We start from the raw sequence: 20,390 nt of genomic DNA, 5'->3' as shown, positions 1-20,390 counted from the left end.
GATCGATAATCTGCGACCGCTGAATCCGTCCAGATCAGGAAAACCGCACCACCTAAGTGTAAACCTTGTTTAGGTCGATAAAATGCTACCAACCCCCACCCACAATCGAGCCTTGAGCGTTTCTGCGCACGCGTTGGCCTACGTGACTTGCTGATGCCTGCCTCTGGCCATTCATGCCAGTCAGTGCGCATAAAAAATGTGGACACAGTCGGTTGACAAGTGTTCCGGCAGGCTACAGTGACACGAGGAAATCGTTTCTGAGAGAGCACCAAAACCTTTTAGCTGTCACCATCTTCTTCGCTTGCTACGTTGTCTGATTTGTCGTTTTGCCTCTCGGCGTGAAGCGTTTTTCGTAACGTCAATCGACCCAGGACACTGCTTCCAGCTGTCTGTGCCGTCATGTCGTGACCAGTTTGTCGCCGCGACTTTATGAGCTTTTTCCTGTTGAGAAAGCGGTTCGGCGGCCGCCACGCGACATGCGGGAGAAGAAAACGTGACCGAACAAATCAACTGGTGAAATTGACGAAGACTCCCACTGTCTCGGATCCGAACGGGAGTGCGGAGTTCCCTCTGGCTTTACCTCACGTACGGAAACCTGATGGCCGCAGGCGATCTGAAACTCCCTACCATTGTAGAAGGTAGGAGAAACAAACGACCAGGTTTACGCGGAAGAAAACACCGAAGAATCCCTTTTTTTTCCGGACCAGCGCCACGGGCTCTCTGTCCCATCGCTATCCGCAAGCAAGAGCTGTCCGGCGGCCGTTCCCGGTTGCCTTTGAAACAGTTGACACAAAGAGCAGAGAATCAACAAGGCGAGGCGGCCCGTACGGAGACAGGCAGTTCGAAACTGCACACAAGAACGAGGAAAAAGGGAGAGACACGCCGCTGACGCAGGCAGACGCGAAAGGAAAAGCAGGAACGCAACCAGTTTGCCGGGAAGAAGGCAAACGGACGAGGAGAAGAAAAAGCGCATGCGAATCAGGCGCGCGACCGTAGCACCTTGTTCAACAGCCTGTAGCCTTTTCCATGCTGTCGCCTTGCGCCTCTATCAATGTAGCAAAGCACCAGGGCGCTCTGCCTAACTAGGTCGGCTCGGGGCAGGGAAAGAAGACGTCTGTGGCCGCGCCATGTCAACGCTGTTCACCGACGAAGCCAGTTCCTGCGACAAGAGTCTCCCTGCTGAGGCGACATGGCCACTGCCTTCTCGGCCCTCTGTCATCCTCGACGGCTGCGGCGCTTGAGGTCCGAAGCCTGTCGAACCTACGCATCCTGAGCACAGTCCTCGTTGACGAGGCGGAGTAGAAAGAGCGCTGGACAGGAGAGAAATACCCGGGGCATCTGGAGCAGGCGCAGAAGCCTCAGAAGCTGAAGAAGAGCCAGCGCCGCTCGCAGTGGCCGCCGCCACTGCTCGGCGACGCATCTCCACCAACTTGGAAGCTGCCGCCAAAAACGCCGCGTCGACGTTTGCCGATGTCTGAAGGAGGCGCACATAAAACGTCGAGTCCTTGCTTTTCATGTAGGTGTCGGCCGTACAAGTTCTTTCACGGATAAGCATTGAGATGGCCGACATTATGGTGCACAGCACAGCACACACACATATCCCTACATCTACGTATATACGTGAATGAAAATACGTGCATGGTTTTGTCCCTTAGCAGAAGTTGGGAGAAACGGCATCGACTGGGCGGCCTTTGTCTGCGCCATCGCGCGATAGCCGACATTCTGGTGGAACACACATTTATAACTGTCTATCTATATAAAAATACTGAAGAGATGAACGTCGTTTGTACCTTGGCGGAAGTCGAGACATAAATGGCACCGATTTGGTCTGCACATTGCCGTGCTTCACGCTCAGTCACTTCCAGCGAGGCAGTCAGATCCGCTTTGTTGCCAATGAGCAGCTTCATCGTAGACGGGCCGCATTCATGGTGTTCTTTGATCTGGAAGTGAAAGCAAATGTCAGCGGTGACCAGCGTATGCACCAGGTGACGTCGAGAACCAGGACAAGGACACAGCCATGACACACGGCACAGACATACCCTACCATACACATATACGTACGTCTTGTTTTTGAGAGTCCAGAGTTCGAGAAGTGAAGATATCAAAGGCAAGAAGCTTTTACATTTGCACATGTGACGATTCAAAGACAGGGGGCGAGCTATAGAAGAAGCACAGCTGCGCGAAGCGAGTCGCGGTATCTATGTGTGTGTATTTGCATGCAGCTGCATGCAAATACGTGTGCCTGTGCGAATGGAAGAGAAGACGCAGGATCGCCCTCCTAACCTGTTTGATCCAGTTCTCGATGTGGAGAAACGAACTTCTTCGCGTCATGTCAAAAACGAGAATGAAGCAGTCGGCGTTGCGGTAGTAGTTCCCCGTCACCCCACTGAAGCGCTCTTGACCCGCCGTATCCCACAGCTGCAGCGTGCAAACCTTGCCCTTGACCATCGTCAGGACCGACTTGAAATCGACGCCAATGGTCGAGACATGAAAGGCCGAGTACTGGTCCTAAAAATGCAACACAGGCAGAAAACACACGCAAAATATCTCTGCACACGCTTCTGCAAAGCCTGCACCAAACCCCCATACGACGGCATACATACATACATACATACATACATACATACATACAAATCTCTCTCGTCCTATATATATATATATATATATATATATATATATATATATAGGTTGTGTATGTGTACGAAGAGCTACAGGGACCAAGTATACGTACTCAGACCTAACGTGAACACATTTACACCGACAGTATGGAGACGAAAAGGTACGCGCATCCACAGGAGGTTCGCGTTCGATACAGAAAGGGTGGGCAGTGAGACTGCCAGGTGGAGGCTTCGTCAGAGAAGAAGAGACGAAACTGCATGCATGCACGAGGACATTTTTCTTCCTCGACGGCAGGACCCGATCTCCCCACACACGTTGAGCAAGAGTTCACTTCTCTTCAATCGCAACAGCATGCGAAACGCAGAGAGTTGGATTCCAGTGCAGTCTCTTGAGACATGTCTGTCATGATGCTTTCATCACCTGCACAAAGCGCATGAGGAGGCACGACTTGCCGACGCCGGAGTCGCCAACGGTGACGAGTTTGAACTTGAACTCTCCATCTGCAGAGCCTTCTTTGATTTCCAGAACGTTGAGGAAGAACAATTTCTTGCTCATGCGACAGGAGCTGCCTACACCGAGCACAGACGCGAGGGTGCCTGCTCCTGCCTCGCCTACAACCCCACAGAGTCAAAGACAAGAAGTCGTTTTCTCTCCCTGACAGTACGTGTGATAACAGCATCAACTTAGGTGCACAGATGGACATCATCGATTCTTGTACGGTTTGTGGCGAGTCCTCAGCACAAGTTGAGAGGCCTTCTCTTTCAAGCTGGTACCGTTACAGTCACTCTAAAACCATCTGGAGATTCTACAAGAAGCACAAGACTTTAATATGTCCGAAAACGATGGAAATCGTTGATATCCATTATAGAACAAACCAAAAAAGTGCGGCAAAGGCGAATGAGACCACACTCGTCGCTGCATGCGACCGCCGATACAGCACTCAACGCGGAAAAAAAAAACAGGCAAGTTGAGACATCTCCCGCCATCCTCAGGGAAGCATGCGCAGACTCTCCTCTCACGCTGATCGCCCAGCATTTGCATGCTTGAATGGCATTTACCTTCAAATACCCAAACGGCCAAGATGTGTTTCCCTTTCGCAGGTTCGGTGTAAACACAATGATAAGGCGAGTCTAGATGTTTTTGATCTTGCACGTCTTTGTTTACCGGATCTAAGAGCGACTGTCTTCCTCGGATGGATCCGACCACGGGGACAAGTGCGTTTCTTCCGTGCTACAGCCATTACAGTCATCAAAAGCCTCCCTTCTCCAGACCAAAACTCGCATACGGTAAACACAGGCCTTCAGGATATAAATCAGTACTCCAACTCGTCGTATGTACTCCCCAGTAACAGGTTCGACTCTTTCGTCTCATGGAGGTCCGGAAACGGTGTACGAAGAAGGGGAGACCAAACGTTCCCTGAGTATCCTGGCTGCTCAGAGGCTTGTCCGTTCGACACATACAGCTCGAGTTTTGTGAGCATGGAAGGTCACACCCAGAAGGCTGCTCGTGAGAAGGAAAATCCGGTTACCGGACAGGCTTTACGAAGGGGCGCGAAAAAGCGAACGCACACTGAGTCTTCTTCATCTGGTGCATGCATGCACACAGATTTGTGCGAGAGGCGACGAGAGCTCCATAGTTCGGGCGCCATCTCTTTTCTCTGGATTCAGGATAAATCCGGAGGTGCAGATGTTCACAACGCCGCAGTTTTTTGGGCCATGGAGCATCCCGAATTACCTAGATAATCTTTCTCATACGGATTCCTGTTGTTCTGTAGGGCCTAGTTCGCCCGCAGGAATCGTTTCACCAATGGAAAAAGGAGTTCCTCGAAAGAAGATGCACCATCTACACCAGGTTCTATCTGAACGCGTTTTTCCTCTCACCTAGTGCGTTGGGTTTCGCCTGACGAGAACTCTCACTCTGGCCATCAGAAGGAGCTTCGGGAGTTTGCACTCTGGAAACTCGCCCCCCTCCGAAGACAATCAGTTTGTCGTGGAGCACTGCCGCCGCTTCTGCCCGTAGAGCCAGCTGACCTGGGCATCAGGAAACAACCGATACAAAGACAGAGATACTTTCTGTCACACAGACATCGAACGGGAGTCGTGAGTTTACATAAACGACCATTCTCTAGGGAATCGCACAGATCGATCCAAAGAGAAAGCACACAAAGATGCACCCTCCACAGCCACTACACACATACACATCATGTCTAAATACATACAGGTATATACATCTGTATATATATATATATATAGATAAGTATAGGCATGTATGTGTATGTTGATGTGCCGGCAAGAGTGGGGAGAGTGCAAGTTTGTATGTCTCTTCGTCGCGCGTCATGGAAACTCATCAGGACTGTGAGGTTGAAGGGGTCTAACAATGAGATGTTTGCGTAATTGAGGACGCGAGTGTCGAGGCAGGAGCGTCAAGAGACGCGCGCGCCTTGCGACTCCAGGGAAGGACGGAGACAAGAGGTCTCCTTGGAAGGACCGACGTGATCCTTTCGAGCTTCCACGCACCTTCATACAACGGCTTTTGCCATTGGTAGGTCTTTAAATTCAGTACGTACAAATCCGCTGGGCTGCTGGCGTCGGGAGCGGCACCGGTCAACGGCTGGCCACCGAAGACAAATAAACGCTGAGGGCCAACTTGAGCGAAAGTGAAGAAGCCGCGACTGACGGGACCTGTCCGGTGAGTCTGTGCATGCAAGGGGGCATTCATAGCATACACACACACATGACCAGATAGCAAGAAGCAGAGGTACAGAGAGAGAGAAACAAGAAAGAAGAGAAGAAGGACGGGAGTACAAAAGAGAGAAAGACGAGACAGAAAGGAGGAGACAGAGAGAGGCAAAACTTTTTTACTTTGATGTACTTATGCGGCCAAGAGGAAGCAAGCGGCGGAGACGGGGGAGACACACAGAAATGTCTTCTGTCTCTTGTTTCCGTAGCAAACACCGTTGTTCCTCTTTGTCGCTGAAAAAGATTGCTTGCTGCGACTGCGGACGTGCATGCGTCAAAACGCGTGTGGACCTTCGACAGATCCACCACCCACGAGCAGGTCGGCAAAAAAGGCACTGTTCCCGCGACTTGTCTCCGCGGGTGTCTAGGTGCGTAGAAATGCGAAGAATCCAGTCGATGGAGGACAACCTTCAGGTCACAGGACACTGAACCTCCACACTGTTCAGTCTGGAACATGACAGAAATGGACGACCCTCGATGCCGTGGGATATGGAGGAGATCCAGCTCTGTGGCATGTCTCAAGCAGGCCCCCGCGAGAGAAGAATGCACAGCGATCGGGGATCGCGTTGGGATTTTCTGGTTCGCCTTCTTCTGTCTCGGAGAAAACTCAGGCAGGTCAGAAAGTGAGAATAAGTCGTCGTCAAATCCCTTCAGGCTCATGCAGGCAGACGGACCTGGGCATTCCGACCAGCAGCACCGCGAAGCGACAAGAGCTCAGTACGTGGATTTTTTACCTCAATGCGCGACCAAGATAGAGACATCTCCACAATCTCCTCGTCTTGTCCGTCTGCAGCCAGAGAACGCACGGTTTCAGACGCTCCTGGCTTCGGCCGTCGATACACCTGGAAGTCTAGGCAGTACAAGTTGTTGTCATCAGCAGCACCCCTGCATCAGAGAAGACAAAAAGACACCCGCTGTGTGAGGGTCGCGGTTACGGGACATGCATCTCAACACCGGGAAAATCCAGAAAAGGAAAAAACACCCGGCGTCCGCAGCTTCACCCAGACAGACATCCGAAGCAGCAGAACCCCCAACTGGTGTCTCCCTCTCGGTTAGTGCCTGCGCGATGTCTGCGACGTTTCACTCCACACTGGAGGACATCCTACACACCTGCTGTTCCACCTCCCAAAGAACCTAGACGCCTAAAGGCTTGGAAACGATTCTCCATCAAACCACTCGTGTCTCCACCTTTCGCTGCCTGCGCATCTGTGTACCAGCCTCTCTATCTCTGTCCTTGTGAGTCTCCCTCGCTGTGTAGATCTCGACACGGAGGCTAGGAGTGGAAGAGACGCACCCGAAAAGAAGGATTTTCTCGGTTTGCTTGACGGTGACCATGGCGTGACCAACGCGCGGAGACGGCGAGACGCCAGAGACTTTGATGGAGGGTCCTGCATCCGTGCTGTCTCCTTCTGGAGAGGGTGAATCCTGCTCTGTCGGAGGGTCTTGCTCAACTCCTTCTTCAGCTCTTCTCTTCTTCGCGGGCGGAGAAAGAGAGGCGGCCGGTGAGTACCACGTATTCCGGTTCAAGTCGAGAAGGTGAAGATCGTTGCAAGGCTGCACAGAGAGAGAGAGCGTTCAAGAATCCCTTGCAAATTCTAGGCAAACGGCCCAAGCGAGATATCCTGTCTCTCTCAAGTATATACCTCCCTCCCTACAGACGCACGCGCGGTCAGTTTCCTCGCCCCGTGCCGTTTTGGACTCCTGAGAATCCTTCAGGAGCTCGCTGATGGCTTGTCGATGTTTCTATCATTGCGTCGCCAGGTAAGCTCGTACACAGGAGTCTTTCTTCACGTGTCTGTTGAAGTTACTGTCTGTTCCTGCTTGACTCTTCTGTCCGAGCTAAAAGTTCTTTTTCGACAGCTTTCCGTCGTTATATTTCAAGAATCACAGACGCAATAGTGCGGTCAGAGACACCGACACTCCCACCAACACTGTGCCCAGGAACTCCTTTCCTGCATATGCCTCAACTCACCCAGAAGATTCTCTGCATCACATCCTGCATTCTTCTATCTTACCTATAAATGCACATATACGATGTACGATGCAGAGATATCAGTGTACACGGCTACACAGCATTTACTATCCAAACAAAGAAATAGACATGCGATGCGGAAAAATAGAAATTCATCCACAGAAATACACAAATATTAACATATATACACATATATCATATAAATATACACATATATCAGATATATATATATATATATATATATCATATATACGTATGACTGATATTTCTAGATGAAGTGTATAGTAAGCAAGGTGAATTCGGCGGCCGCCAAAACTGCATGATGTTTGTGAAGTCAAGCAGCTGCGTGGAGGGCAGCGGGAACTTGAAGTGACAGGGAAGGATACTGGAGACACGAACTGACAAGGTGCGACGCTCATGAAAGATGGTCCAAGCAACCGTGACGGTGGCACAACAGAATTGGAACGGCATTCTTGATTCGACAACAATAGGACGACTAACGCCGCGTGAAGGCTTCTACGGTCTTACATCCTTGGATGTTTTCTTCCTGTGCCTGCTCTGTCAAATCATGACAGCAGAGAGCACAGAGAACCAGCCTCCCCTCGGATCGCTTCTGCTTCACTGGTGCGTGGGTGCACAGGCCCATGGTTTTTCCTGGAGGTTCTTGTCCCCAGGCAGAAGCGAACGGTGCCCTCCCGATTCTTCTCACCTCCTGGAGCCTCGCATCTGTCGCGCCTCCGAAGACGACAAGAAAGTCCTTGCAGACTGAAAAGGAAACAGGAAGACTCCAAGGCGGCGAGTGCGGCGAAGAGAGGGGAGATTTGCACAGAGAGAGAACGCGGAAAACAAGAAACTTGGCCACACAAGTCTTGCCTCGAGAGGCCAGAAGAATGGAACACCACCGAACACATTCGTTTCCACTCGAGATGTCTCCTGTGTCTCCTCGTTACTCCGTCTCTACGCGCAGCAGCCGAGCAGAGTTGAGGTTCAGCCTCCTTCACGCCTCTATCCAGACGTTGCGCGAGAAGAGATACCGGATGACGCGACTGAGGTGAGAGAGAGGAAACAATCCACCAGCTTCAGCGAGGGAACCCAGGTGAGAGGAGAGAGCAGCCCGGCAGAAGTGGAGAAGAAATGGAGACCGAGGAGGACAGAGAGGACAGACGGATGACTGTCGAAGAACGGCGGAGCATCGAAAAAGCAAAGAAACTCTGAAAAATGGCTCACTTGTGGCACCGTGAAATGCTCGAGGGGACGGACCCTCGCCCTCGACTTCCGGCTGCGTCCAAAACAAACCGTCAACCTGCATGCACGAACACACTGCAGGTCGCTCTGCTGCCGATTTCTTGCTGATGCAAGCGCCCTCCAGTGTCCGACAGGAAGAAAGCGAAAAAAGGAAGGCGCCACAAGCGAATGCGGCGTCTCTCGTCCTATGAAACAGGCGGAAGAAGGAGCTCTAGGGACGCCTGTCAAGAGGCATGGAGTGGACATACACAGGACAAGTTCATCTTTGTTGACGAGCACCGACACACACACTCGAGCGAGCAACCGGTCTTCGGCGACCGCGACTCTGGGAAGCTCCCGAAAGCACGAAATGCTTCTGAAATAGATCTAACTCACCAAGACTAAGATGGGGACGGAAATCGACTCTCTGCTCTCTACATTCATCACATGCTTGCAGAGTCCAGCGCGTACCTGGAGAATAAATAGACTGTTGCTCGGCTGCGGATTGTGCAGCCACTCTGCGCTCTGGGGACCCATGAATGAGGGAGGAGGAAACTGGCAAAGACAACCCACAGCCAGAATAGAAAAGGATTTTTCGCAACGTCACAACTTCCCTCTGTGGTCGTTGTGCATGCTCGTCTCCTTCATCAGGCCTCGCGCTTCTCTCTCATCTTGTATGTGACACTGCATGTCAATTTACACATATGTGCATATATATATATATATATATATAAATGACAATGCATGTACGGCTGCATACACACATATACATATACATATATATATATATATATATGTATTTATATATGCATATGTATGTGTGTATATACATGTTTGTAGTGTTGTATGGAGCATGTCGCGATGCATCGATGACTGCGCTGAAGATAAAGACAGCAGATGATTTGGGGAGAGAGTTACCGTCTGCGTTTGTTCGGTTTCTGCAAGGGATTGAGCTGTTTGGGCTGCTAGACCGCCGAAGAGCACGATTCGGTCATTCCACGCTCGCATCGTGTGTCCGTACACCCCACTGGGTTTGGAGAAGCCTCCAACACTCAGTTCTCGCCATAGGCCGCGTTCTGCGAAAAAACCAGAGATAATAGAGGAAAAAAGAATCTCACACTGTATGAAACAGGCTGAGTGTAAAGTAATAGGAACAAGGTTGTCCTCAGTTTTCTGTCAGAGCGGCTAACTCGCTGTCACTGTACACAGCCGCACACAACAGCCTCTTGTTTTCTCTTTTCTGTTCCCGCGTTTCCTTCATTTTTCGTATCAGACCCGATACCATAGTTTTCCTCTCTCTTCGCCTTTTCTCTTCTCCCCTTGTCTCCCTCTTTCTCCTGTCTCCTGCTTTTCTCTTCCGCTTGCCCCAGTTTCTTCTTTATACTGTTCTACGCGACAATCATGCAGCACTCGACGCCGTCGGCTCCTGTTTGCATCCGTCACAAACTCTCAGTGCCTCGTTATCGGCACAGGTAACGCGTCCATTCTTGAAACTCGTTTCCTTCTTTTTCGCCTCTCCAACCTCTCTTTTCCAGTTCCTCCCGGTCGCATGTTGGTTCCCGACTAGCCACTGAAAATCTCCGTTTTCTTCTTCCTGCCCCGCCCTTTCTCCCTAGCTTCTCCGTCGTCCTGTCTGACGCCTTTCTTCCCGTCTTTTCCTTCCTCTTCCATCTGTCCTGTGGCGGTCTTGTCTTCTTCCTCTCTGCGTCTTGAGTTCCACGGCCGTTCATGTCTGACCTAGCTCGACTGCATGCAAGTCGTCGTAGCACTGGGTCTCGTCAGCGCCGCCGTGCATCAAGAGCTGCGCGGCGCCTCTCTCCGACCCCACACCTCCGACAAGCAGCAACTGACTGCCGACTCTCCCCCCAGGAACGCGTCCACCTGCTGTCTCGGCTTCCCGAGGCGACGGAGCAGCTTGCAGGCGAAATTCGCAAATGGAGAGAACGAGGTTCCTCACGGCGCGCTCTAGGGAACGAGTCAGAAAGCAGGAGAGAAAACGAAGAGGCGATGAGCACCTTCAGCGAAGCGGACAGCGAGACACGCGACGACAAGGCGAGGGGAAGAAGGCAAGAGGATCAAAAGGTCGAAGGAAGCGAGAGGAGAGTCCCACCGACATCTTAGATCGAGGAAGTGGAACGCATGCTGCAGTCGGCCTTCCAGCAACGGTCGCATGTGCGGCTTACCTTCTTCCATCATCTTGTCGACGCCAATTTACACACGACGCCGTAACAAGGAACAGAGATACGAACTGGAAGCAGCCGACGACAGACACAGCGAGAAGCAAGCAAAGAAAGACAGGAAGACGAAGGAGAAGCAGAAGAGGACGAAAGAGAAGCAGAAGAGGACGAAAGAGAAGCAGAAGAGGACGAAGGAGAAGCAAAAGAGGACGAAGGAGAAGCAAAAGAGGACAGTTCAGTGATACGGAAGAGACACGATTGGGAGAGGACCGGGTGGTGGTAGGAGGCGTGGACCTGACGTAGACAGGTCTACAGAGACGCTTCTAAAGCGAAATACACGATTCACGAGTCGCGGACTTTCTGTCTGCCCTCGTTTGTTCTCTCTCTGTGTGTCGGCACTCGACGGAGAGGCGAGTCCGCTTCGGATCGCTTCTTGTCTCAGTCTCCGCTGTCGTCGCTTGCTCCCTCCCAGGCAGAGCAGGAGGGATGCAGTGGAAAAGGTACGGCAAGAAACTGCTTTTCCCTGGCTCCTCTGCTGCCGTGCTTCAAACCATTTTCGCAAAGGGTGCACAGATAAGAGCAACAGAGAAGCAGATCCGTTTCCTCAAGGTGTGCAGCCAGTGGCTCGATGGCCCTCTAGGCAGAGAGGATGGCCTCGCAGAACTGGATGAACCATGGGATTCAGCGAAGAACGCGTTCAGGAGTGGAGGACAAAAGCCCAACGCATCCACCACCGAAGACCTGCGCTGGAAGCTCTCGTCCTTTCCAGTGCTGGGGTAGTCGACGAGCAGAAGGAAAACAGTCGGGAGAAGCAAGAAAGCAACAGCGAGTCTACCACAGTTGATGCAGGCTGCTTGCGGAGCAGCACTCTGCGTGGACCTAACAGTGCGCCGCACAGGGCTTGAGGTGCCGACAGGCCTACAGAGAAGCACAGGGGAGATGATGGAGAGAAATGGCGACTCGAGGCTCTCCACCTTGTCGGAAAAAGCTTTGAAGGGATCTTTAGACGTCAGGAGGAAAAGGAGGAAGCCGGCAGGAGTGCCGAATGCCAGGCACCGCAGAGAGAGGCAACCGTCTCGGACGGTAGGGGAGAGCTGAAGAATGGAGAGGTCGGCGGCGCTCTGCCTCGAACTGGGTGAAAGAGAGTAAAGACAAAAGGGAAGGAAAAGGAGAAGTAGAACGCCTCAAGAGGGCAGGAACACCTGGAAACAGCACGTTCAACGCGAGAGAAGAGTTGTGAGAAACATACACACACACAGAGGCAGCGGACGCACCGCAAGACACTGGCCCGAAGCTGACAGAGGAAACGGCTTTTTAGAGGAGAGACTGACTCAAGAAAAGATGGACTGTGGAAGAAGTCACGACAGGCAAAAAAGCTGGAGGAGCAAAAGGGTGACTGAGACAAAGAAAACAAGGAACTTTGAGGCTCTGACGCTTCAGTTTAGTGACAAGACGCGTGAAGAGTCACTCGACGTGACTTTGCCTAATTCTTTTCCCCCAACATATAGACATCTATAGAGCTCTACTTAGATAGGGAAGTGTATCGTGGACATACACACAAACGGTTTCTTTCTTTTCGCTCTATCAGTTTGAACTTCTCACGAAAAAAGCGCTCTTCACCGCTCTGCATGCATACCCCAGCGCAATACGCTTTCTCGCTTGTCACGCGCTACTCAACTTGCGCGATCAACGCTCTTTCTCGGCACTGGACCGTTCTGTGTAGAGCCGCTGAGACAGGCAGATACACACGATTTCTCGAGCTTGTCCCTTTAGGGGCGCCTTCTCAGGTTTGCGCGAGTCTTTTGATGTCTCGCGCCTTCTTTGCCGAAAAACACTCCACTTCTTCCCTGTGGCGGAGCTAGCGCGACGAGAGCGCGAGCTGCACATGAGACCGTCACCGTTTCGAACAGGTGGAGGAGAAGAGAGACATTTTCTTATCGATGCGGTGCATCATGCATGCACCACTCAGATTTGACTTGTGTAGGGTGCTGACACACGCCAACAACAGACAGCTCGCTCGCCCCCCAATTCAACAGGCTGTCTGGAGACGCGCTGCCAGTCTCGTGGTTCGCGGAAAAGGGAAGCGAAGAAAGATAGAGAAGGCCAACACTACGGTGCTTCCAACTCTCAAGGTTTTTAGCAAAGAGACAACGAGACCGTCGCACACAGCTGCACGGCTCCGTGCCTGCCCCCCCGACATCCGGTGACTTTTGATGCTGGCGCCCTCTCGCTGCTTCCTCTCTCTTTTATGTCTATCTCGCTCCTCTCTTTCTCTGCGGGTGTCTGCCCTGTCCCTCTTCTTTAGGCCTTTTCTGGTCGACTCTCGCTTTCTGCTCCACTCGTCCTTGTGACGTTTCTCTCTCACCTCTTCCCTTCCATGTCTGCCCCTGTCGCACCTTCCTCTCCCCTCTCTTCTTCTCTTTCGCTTCTGTCTCCTGGTTTTCCCCGTTTTCTCGAGTTTCGCGCCTTCCCCTTCGCTTCGTCGCGTCTTTCTTCGTGAAGGCGCACTGGGAATGCAAGCGCCATGGAAGGCTCGTCTTCTCTGGCGGGGGCGACTTTGGTGGTTGTCGGCATGTTTGTGCCGTACATCTTTGCGGGTCTTGCACAACGACGTCTCTACGACAAACCGCCTTCTGCAACTGCCTCCTCTCCTCGGTGCGCTGAAGCAACTCTCTCCTCTGCTCTCTCCTCTGCTCTCTCGCCTCCGTCTTCTTCTCTGTCTCTCTCTGCTTCTGACGTTCTTTCCTACGCGGCAGGGGGGCATCCGTCGACACGTCAGGCGGCGCACAGGGAGGAATGCTTGCTGTCTCTGTCTCCAAGGCTCGACGAGAAGAATGAATCATTTCGCTACACATTCACCGTACTTGCACTGAACTGCGCCGTCTCTGCCTTCGTCGCCTTCCTCGCGCTTCTGCTCCTTGATCTCTGGAAGCGGGAGGATCGACAACGTCAGCGCGAGAGCGACATCGACGAAAGAGCTTTCGAGAGAACCCAAACAGCTGTAGAGAGGGAGCGAATGGCCTGCATGATTGACGAAGGCGCCTTCGTGATTATCAAAGAAGCTCTCGCGATTGACAAAGAAGCTCTCGCGATTGACAATGGAGCTCTCGTGGTAGGCAGCAAAGCTTTTGTGGTGGACGGTGAGACGTCGGAAGGGACTAGGTTCGTCGGCAAACGGAAACGTCTAGGCAGAGGCAGGTCGCTAGAGGCAGAGAGAGAGGAAGGTGCACAAAAGGCCTGGGGAAGACTCGGCAAAGCGTTTCTATCTCGCTCGGCGTGGTACCAGGCGCTCGTGGACGTCAGTGGAACAATCTTCCGAAAATTCGTATGTTTTCCATGCTCTTCTCTCCCGACTGGCGACTGTGCACGCCGCGTCTTGGCCTGGGTGGGTGACAAAGGGCATCGGTTGACGTTCGGAAGACTGGCTCCGCATGCATTTGTTTCGACGATCTGTCAAACAGAGGGCAAACGCGCATCCGCGCGTCGACTCTTCGGGGTCCCTTCGCTCTCCCGGATGCGCCTCTGGAAGAGCCTCTCTGTTTTCTGCTCGCGCTGGCGAATACGCACATGTCGAGTTTCTTCTCCGGGTCGCACAGGCTTCAAAGAAGAAGGCGAGAAGACAGATGCAGGCTGTCGGAGTCAGCGAGGAAGAGATGAAGAGACGGGAGAGACGAGAGAGAGCGAAGAAGGTCTCAAGAGAGAGACGTCTTTCAAGAACGATTTATGTGCTACAAGCGCCCCTTTGTCTTCCTGGGACTCGGCGCCAGTCGTGGTGGTGGGGAAAGAAGACGAAGAGGCGACGCTCGCATCACCGTTTCCGTCGTTGGCCGTCAAGCAGAGAGAAGTGGAATTCGCACCAAAGAGACATCACGGGTCTCGTCTTCTTCCAGCGAGTCTCCGACAGGGAAAAGGAGAAGACGCGGACGCGGAAAATGCAGCCATTCGACGCGAGTTGCTTCTCGTCTCTCTCGGCACATTTGCCGCGAAAGCCGCGAGTTTCCACTCTCTCACTGTCGTTGACTTCGCTACCCTCGCAGTCTCCAAGTGCGCCAAGCCGGTAGGTCCGCGTTGAACCGGTGGTTTGTGAGCCTTAAAATCCTACAAACGTGCCAAGGAACTCCGAAGGACGGTGAAACTTACTGGACTAACGAAGGAACGGAAAACGTTAAAGGGCGTCACATTTGAACACCTGATACGCTCTCCTACAAGACAGGCCCAGGCTCAGTCTGAGAAACTGTCGTCGTTCGTCGTCTTCTCTGAGGCTCGAACGGCGCGCACCGCGCTTCTGGGGCTCCACAAGCAGGTCAAAGTCTCCATCACTCGACGAGCACGAACGACGACTGATTTGGCTTTAGATACACGCAAATGGATAGGAGTGTCTGCTACCGATATAGTTTCTGTCTCTCCGTCTCCTTTTGCTGCTCATTTGTGCGTGATGGAATGTCCCTCCATCGGTGTGTCACCTCAATGTGGAGATACAACTCTCCACCCACAAGTTCCTGAATCGCCTTTCTACCTTCACTCCCATCTGGGGTCCTCTACATGTGGTTTGGGGCATGGAGTCCGCATGGCAGTTGTATCGCGGCGTCGCGTTTTCGGCGACAGGTGAGAGAGGCTGTGGATGCAGAAGCGTCGCGCGGGATGTCTGAGTCCCTTGGTTTCACTCTTCGTTTTTCAGGTGGGGGTTTTGATTTTGAATGGCTTGCTCGGGCGCCGCGTGAGTCGCAAGGAAGTGGCGGGCGTCCTGTGGATGGCCGTCTGGGTCTACGTATTCAACGCGTCATGCGCCTCCGACAAGAACCGAGCGAGCGCAAGCGGGGCCTCTGATGCAGGCGTGAGAGAGCGCATTATCGGAAATCTCGTGCTTCTCGCCAGCCTCACTCTCGACTCATTCTCAGTCTCCAGGTATCCCTGAAAAACGCGACCATGAGATCGAAACCTCGGCGTGCCATCGGTGGCAACTGTGGAGAGGCGCACAGTGAAAGTGAACGGTAGCCGCGTCGCCGCAGAGCGATTGTGTGTGGCTTCCAGTGGTATTTACTTTCATATATATATATATAAGAACGTACTTCATGTGTATCACGTTAGTCAGTGATAGTAGTCGTATCCCGAGCGAGAGCAAACGCCTTTTACGACTTACCCGATGCCAGTGTAGCCAGAACCTTCCTGCTGGGAGTCTTTGTTTCCGAGACAAGTCTACCGATACCCTTTTTCTGCGGAGTTCTATCTCCTACGAGTAAGACTACGAGTTCGGTCCGCTTCTCCACTACGCGATCTGATTTGTTCGGATTGCAGAAAGAATGACCTTCGCTCACGACTCCCGGAACAGACATGGCTGCGATGTGCGGAGCAGGGAGGGCAGAGTGTTGGGATGCAGGTTGACTGAGACGCGTTTCACACTGGCTTCCTCTGGCCATCACGTCACCTCTCTGGTCACTCCACGCTGACTTCGTAAACCTTTGTATCTCTCCAACTGTGGGTTGTAACTTCAGTTGTGACCTACGGACCCATCAAGTTCGTCACGATTTCTGTACATCGCCACTCCATTGGAGTGCTCAAGACGGCTGAAGTGTGGGCAACCTCAGTCTCCTACGACATTCAGCTGACCCCACACCGGTTCGATGTCTCCGTCTCGCGGTCGTGCTCTGTCGCCGAATGTTCTTGTTCGTCCGTGCAGAACAGGGAGCCTGAGGTCTCGTGCTTCGCCTGGACATTTTTGCCGCGTCCCCAAGTCACGTCCTGGGGTTTGTCTCTCTCTCTCCGTGTCGCTCTCAGGCAAGATCACGTCCTCCTGCGACGCCACCGCCTCTGTCCGTACACCCTGATGCTCGTGAGCAGCGTGTACGGTCTGCTGTTCTCCCTTGTTTTGTGTGTTTCGTTTGAGGGTGCTGCTGGACTGCGGTATTTCCTGGGATCCGTGTTCGCCGACTCCGGAGCCTCGAGTCTGGAGTCGGCCAGCTTCCTGTCTCCGCGGACGTCGCCGTCGCCAGTCTCGGAATCTCCGCGTCTCAGCTCCACCGCCTTCCACCCGCACCCCGACAGCGCCCCTGACGCTGGGGCGCTCGGAGACAGCTTCTTTTTCCTGTCTCTCGTGTCGCTTTCGCCGCTTGCATGCAGTGTGGTTGTCGCGGTCGGCGGCGCCGTCGCGCAGCTCTGTGGGAGTAAATGCATGCAACTGGTCGGTGCAGTCTGCTCCTCAATCCTCACCACTCTGCGCCGCGTCGCCCTCGTCTTTGTCGCCTTGCTTCTCCAGAGCGAGCCGGTGCCTTGGCTAGCGAGCCTCGCTGTCGCCAACATCTGCCTGGCTGGGGTACGCGACAGAAGGAGAGAAGAAGAGTGGAAAAAGCAGCGGGCGCGAAGTTCGCGGGGGCAAAAGGCGTGGCCTAGAAAAAAGACAAAAGGACTCAATTTCAAACGGAAAAAAAGGAGAATGAAGATGCATGCAACGACAAGCGACCTGCGCTTCGCGGGTGGAGTCCCGGACAAGGGACGCCGGCGACAGCTCAGCACCTCACAAAGACCATCAGAGATGGGAGAAAAAAATTGAAGAAGCCGCAGTGCTGCAGCTGGAAGGAGTAGAACACAAATGTTTCAGAGAGAGCAGAAAAAAGAGAAACGAGTTTCACGCATGTCATGCAGTCGAGGAGAGCTGGAGAAGACAAATTGGGTTTTAGGTCCGTAAAAAAGGAGTTTATGTTGGTCTGATTTCAAGTAGGCAGCGAGCTAAAGAGATGCAAGGACCTCAGCAAGCATTAGTAGTTCTATACAGACGACAGAAAGACATCGCGGTTTTATGTGGTTCGGTACAGAATTTCTATCCCAAGGCGAATTATCTGAGTCGAGCTACACTGTCGAACTGTGTCTCATCATAGTCTTGTGGTTCTGTCTCAAATCTTCGCGTGAAAGGTAGATCGCGTTAGACGTATGGATACGCTTTTTGTCAAATTGTCTCAGTGGTCTGGCTCGCGGACTTCTTGTCTGTGCATGTTAAATCTCCCAACACATCCAAGAGAGTGTGGACGGAGCGAGTCGCCAGTCGCGCTGTCATGTCTTGGAACTTTCCGTGTGAGTTGCCTCTGCGCTAGACTCGTGAAAGACTGGAACACAGCGTGCTCGCAATCTTCACTCTTGTGTTGACTCCTGCAGATTGTCAGACTCCTGTCTTCCTTGCGCGGACGAAAGAAGATTCGTTCGCCTCTGCCGTCGCCGTCCTCACCTCGGTCTCCCTCGGCCCTCGAGGCTACCCAACGGCGCTTCTCTGAACGCACGCACATCCCGTCTCAGGCGTTTTCTTCGCCGTCTCGACCGGGTGCTTCTCCCGCTGGGGGGATTTCAGATTTCCACGGCGAAGCGTCTTCTCCGTGCTCTTCGCTCACGCTCTCTCCGTCAGTGTCTCCTCGCCCTTTGTGGGTGTCTGCTTCGTGCCTCCAAGAGAGTCGCCGCGGCTGGACTGAAAGCTTGCAGAATGCGCGACGCGTGGCTCCGTCTCTGGCCGGGTTTGCGACGCAAGCGGAAGAGGACTGGAGAGCCGAGGGCGTTGCCAGTGAGGAGACGCTGCAGTGTTCTTTCTCGTTCGTCTCTCAGCTTCCATCGCTCTCCGCTTCGCCTGCTTCGACCTGCGATAAAATGCGCCAAGAAGACAGCCCCGCACTCGGACTTACTGTATCCACAGTCGCCAACAGTGAAGACGGAGACGACGAGAAGGGGAAACGCAGTGAGTAGACACCATGAGGGAGGGAGGGAACGAAGGAAACGACGGCAACGGATGCTGGAAGACGGCTTAAAGACCCAGAATAACGGAAAAGGGCGCGTGTGTCCTTGGGGCACACAAAAGGAGACAGACGTCGACAAAGGAGAGCGGCGGAGAAGCTCAGAGATGCCAGAAGCAGACAGAGCATCTTCAAAAACAGGTTCCACGAGCTTCGACGCACGAGCGGCAACTTGGAAAGGTCTTTTGCCGAAGCAATGGAGGGGCGTGATACGCAGGAGGTAGAGAGGAGACGGGAGAAGGAGATGTTGTAGGAACTGTAGGAATGATAGCAGGGATGGTCCATCGAGGCCAGTGGGAAGGATCCCAAGGTCTAGCGTCCCCATGGCACGTGGAGGAAATCGTCAAATGGAAGACAGCACAGGCAAACGCTTCGATGGGGCTTCGTACCCTTGGCTTCCTCGGTTTCCTCGATTCTCTCTTTCTTCCTGCGCCTCCCTCCAGGTCCTCCTGTTGTTCCCTGGTGGTCAAAGACGGACGCAACGAGAGAGTCGGTTTTATCCCGTGTGTAGTTCGTTTGCTCCAAGGAAGCGTGCTTTCATCAGGTGTCGTTATTGTTGTCTCCACTGTGCGTCGGGCGTAGTGAAAACAACACTGTGCTCCCGCAGTTTGAGTGAAATGCAGTTAAGCAAATCAGGCAGCGTTTTCGTTTGAGGCCGACTTCCCACAGTGTTTTAGTGTAGCGTAGTTGCGTCCCAGGTTCACCTGAGCCCGGGCGGGGTCATCCGAATGGCGTTCGTCTTTTTCCACGTGTTAAACACATGCAGAACTGGCCGTCTGCGTGCCTCGCAGTCAGGGGTTAGAGTAAATCTCGAGAACAAACGATGAGATAGAAACAAAGGAACGGTGATGAGTCGAGCATGAGACGATGTTTGCTTATTCCTTCGGAAACAGGTATTTTAGTGTGCGAAATTGCAGCCGCGACAGCGATTGGTTTCTTCGAACAAGCGAAAGGGTCCGATAATGCGAGACTCTCTGCAGCGAAACAACAGAGGAAGAGCTTTCCCGCGGCTCGCTTCTGGCTTCGGCAGAAACGCCGGTGAAAACATTTGTTGTTTGTTGTGTCATTCGTGCTGTGTTTGGTTTCTGTGTTGCCACTCGTGTCTTCATTCTGAGCAAAACTGGTCGCCCGAAAACAGGTCTACACGCTGGTTGTATAAGACAACAGAGACCAAATTTCCGGCAGACACAGAAGACCCGTTCTGCCTCGGCTATTCCATTTTTTCCTAGCGGTCAGTTTGCTTGCTTGTGGCTAGTGCCGCGAGACTCGGCACGCGCCGTATTTTGTGACAACCGGGGCAGCGACTCCTCGACTGCACAATCTCCACTTTTCGTAAACTCCTCCTCGGTCACAGATGTAGGGGCCAGCAATTTGTTTCCACTGTCCGGAAACATTGGTTTATTGTTCCGCCTTTCACTTGATGTCGCCTTACGATTTCGCGCCTTTTATCTTTCAGGTAACACGAAGCCAAAGTAACAATTCTTGAAGTGAGCTGTGGTTGCAACAAGTTTTGCACGTTGATTCGCTGGACGAATGCAGCATACCTGACTTATTTTTCTTTGCGAATCTATGCAAGCATGAGCAGCTACTTTTTCTGTTCTCAGTTACAATGTCGTAAACAAGCAGAGCGACCGTCCAAGTCTTAGAGTTTCTCGATGCTGCTACTTCGATATCCAGCTTCTTTGCAGTTCATGTTTTAAACTGTAAGCTGTGGACAAGAGTTGCTACCCTGTTGTCACCTTTCTTGGACAAACACGCAAAGCGTCACTGGGAGATTCGTTTGCCGAAGAACAGTTCGCAAGAGGTGATAATCAGCGCCTACTATTGGGATGATATCGAGAGTGGGCACGCCCGGCGCTTATTGCCGGCTCATCTGTGCGGCAAATCTGCA

The 20,390-nt window shown here is 52.7% G+C and overlaps 2 protein-coding genes across 2 annotated transcripts; one reads left to right on the top strand and one right to left on the bottom strand.

Moving 5' to 3' along the window:
• Positions 1 to 460: 460 nt before the first annotated feature.
• Positions 461 to 12,067, bottom strand: TGME49_249170 (Ras family protein). Its single transcript, XM_002367210.2, has 14 exons — positions 10,737 to 12,067; positions 10,291 to 10,518; positions 9,472 to 9,629; positions 9,025 to 9,108; positions 8,557 to 8,632; positions 8,039 to 8,094; positions 6,652 to 6,911; positions 6,092 to 6,242; positions 5,136 to 5,313; positions 4,500 to 4,649; positions 3,040 to 3,230; positions 2,284 to 2,508; positions 1,791 to 1,940; positions 461 to 1,474 (listed from the first exon to the last, which is right to left on the bottom strand). Exons 1-14 carry the CDS (start codon positions 10,747 to 10,749, stop codon positions 1,079 to 1,081), a joined length of 2,316 nt encoding a protein of 771 aa, XP_002367251.1. The 5' UTR covers positions 10,750 to 12,067; the 3' UTR covers positions 461 to 1,078.
• Positions 12,068 to 13,254: 1,187 nt separating this feature from the next.
• On the top strand, positions 13,255 to 18,452 carry TGME49_249160 (UAA transporter family protein; the record flags this gene model as incomplete). The annotated part of the gene is made up of 5 exons (XM_018780885.1): positions 13,255 to 13,870; positions 14,327 to 14,787; positions 15,409 to 15,635; positions 16,506 to 17,040; positions 17,877 to 18,452. 5 exons carry the CDS (start codon positions 13,255 to 13,257, stop codon positions 18,450 to 18,452), a joined length of 2,415 nt encoding a protein of 804 aa, XP_018635023.1.
• Positions 18,453 to 20,390: the final 1,938 nt, after the last annotated feature.

The sequence above is a fragment of the Toxoplasma gondii genome, chromosome XII (assembly GCF_000006565.2).
Source record: "Toxoplasma gondii ME49 chromosome XII, whole genome shotgun sequence".
In the NCBI taxonomy this organism is placed as follows: Eukaryota; Apicomplexa; class Conoidasida; order Eucoccidiorida; family Sarcocystidae; genus Toxoplasma; species Toxoplasma gondii.
Note: the sequence above shows the minus strand (reverse complement) of the source record. Positions and strands in the feature narration are given on the sequence as shown.

Bases quoted from the DNA above. Each gene is read 5' to 3' on its own strand.
- TGME49_249170 (XM_002367210.2), bottom strand. The intron at 6,243-6,651 runs GTGCGTCTCTTC...TCTCTGATGCAG, and splicing joins GAGAAAATCCTTCTTTTCGG to GGGTGCTGCTGATGACAACA. The intron at 5,314-6,091 runs GTAAAAAATCCA...TTGCATGCACAG, and splicing joins TATCTTGGTCGCGCATTGAG to ACTCACCGGACAGGTCCCGT.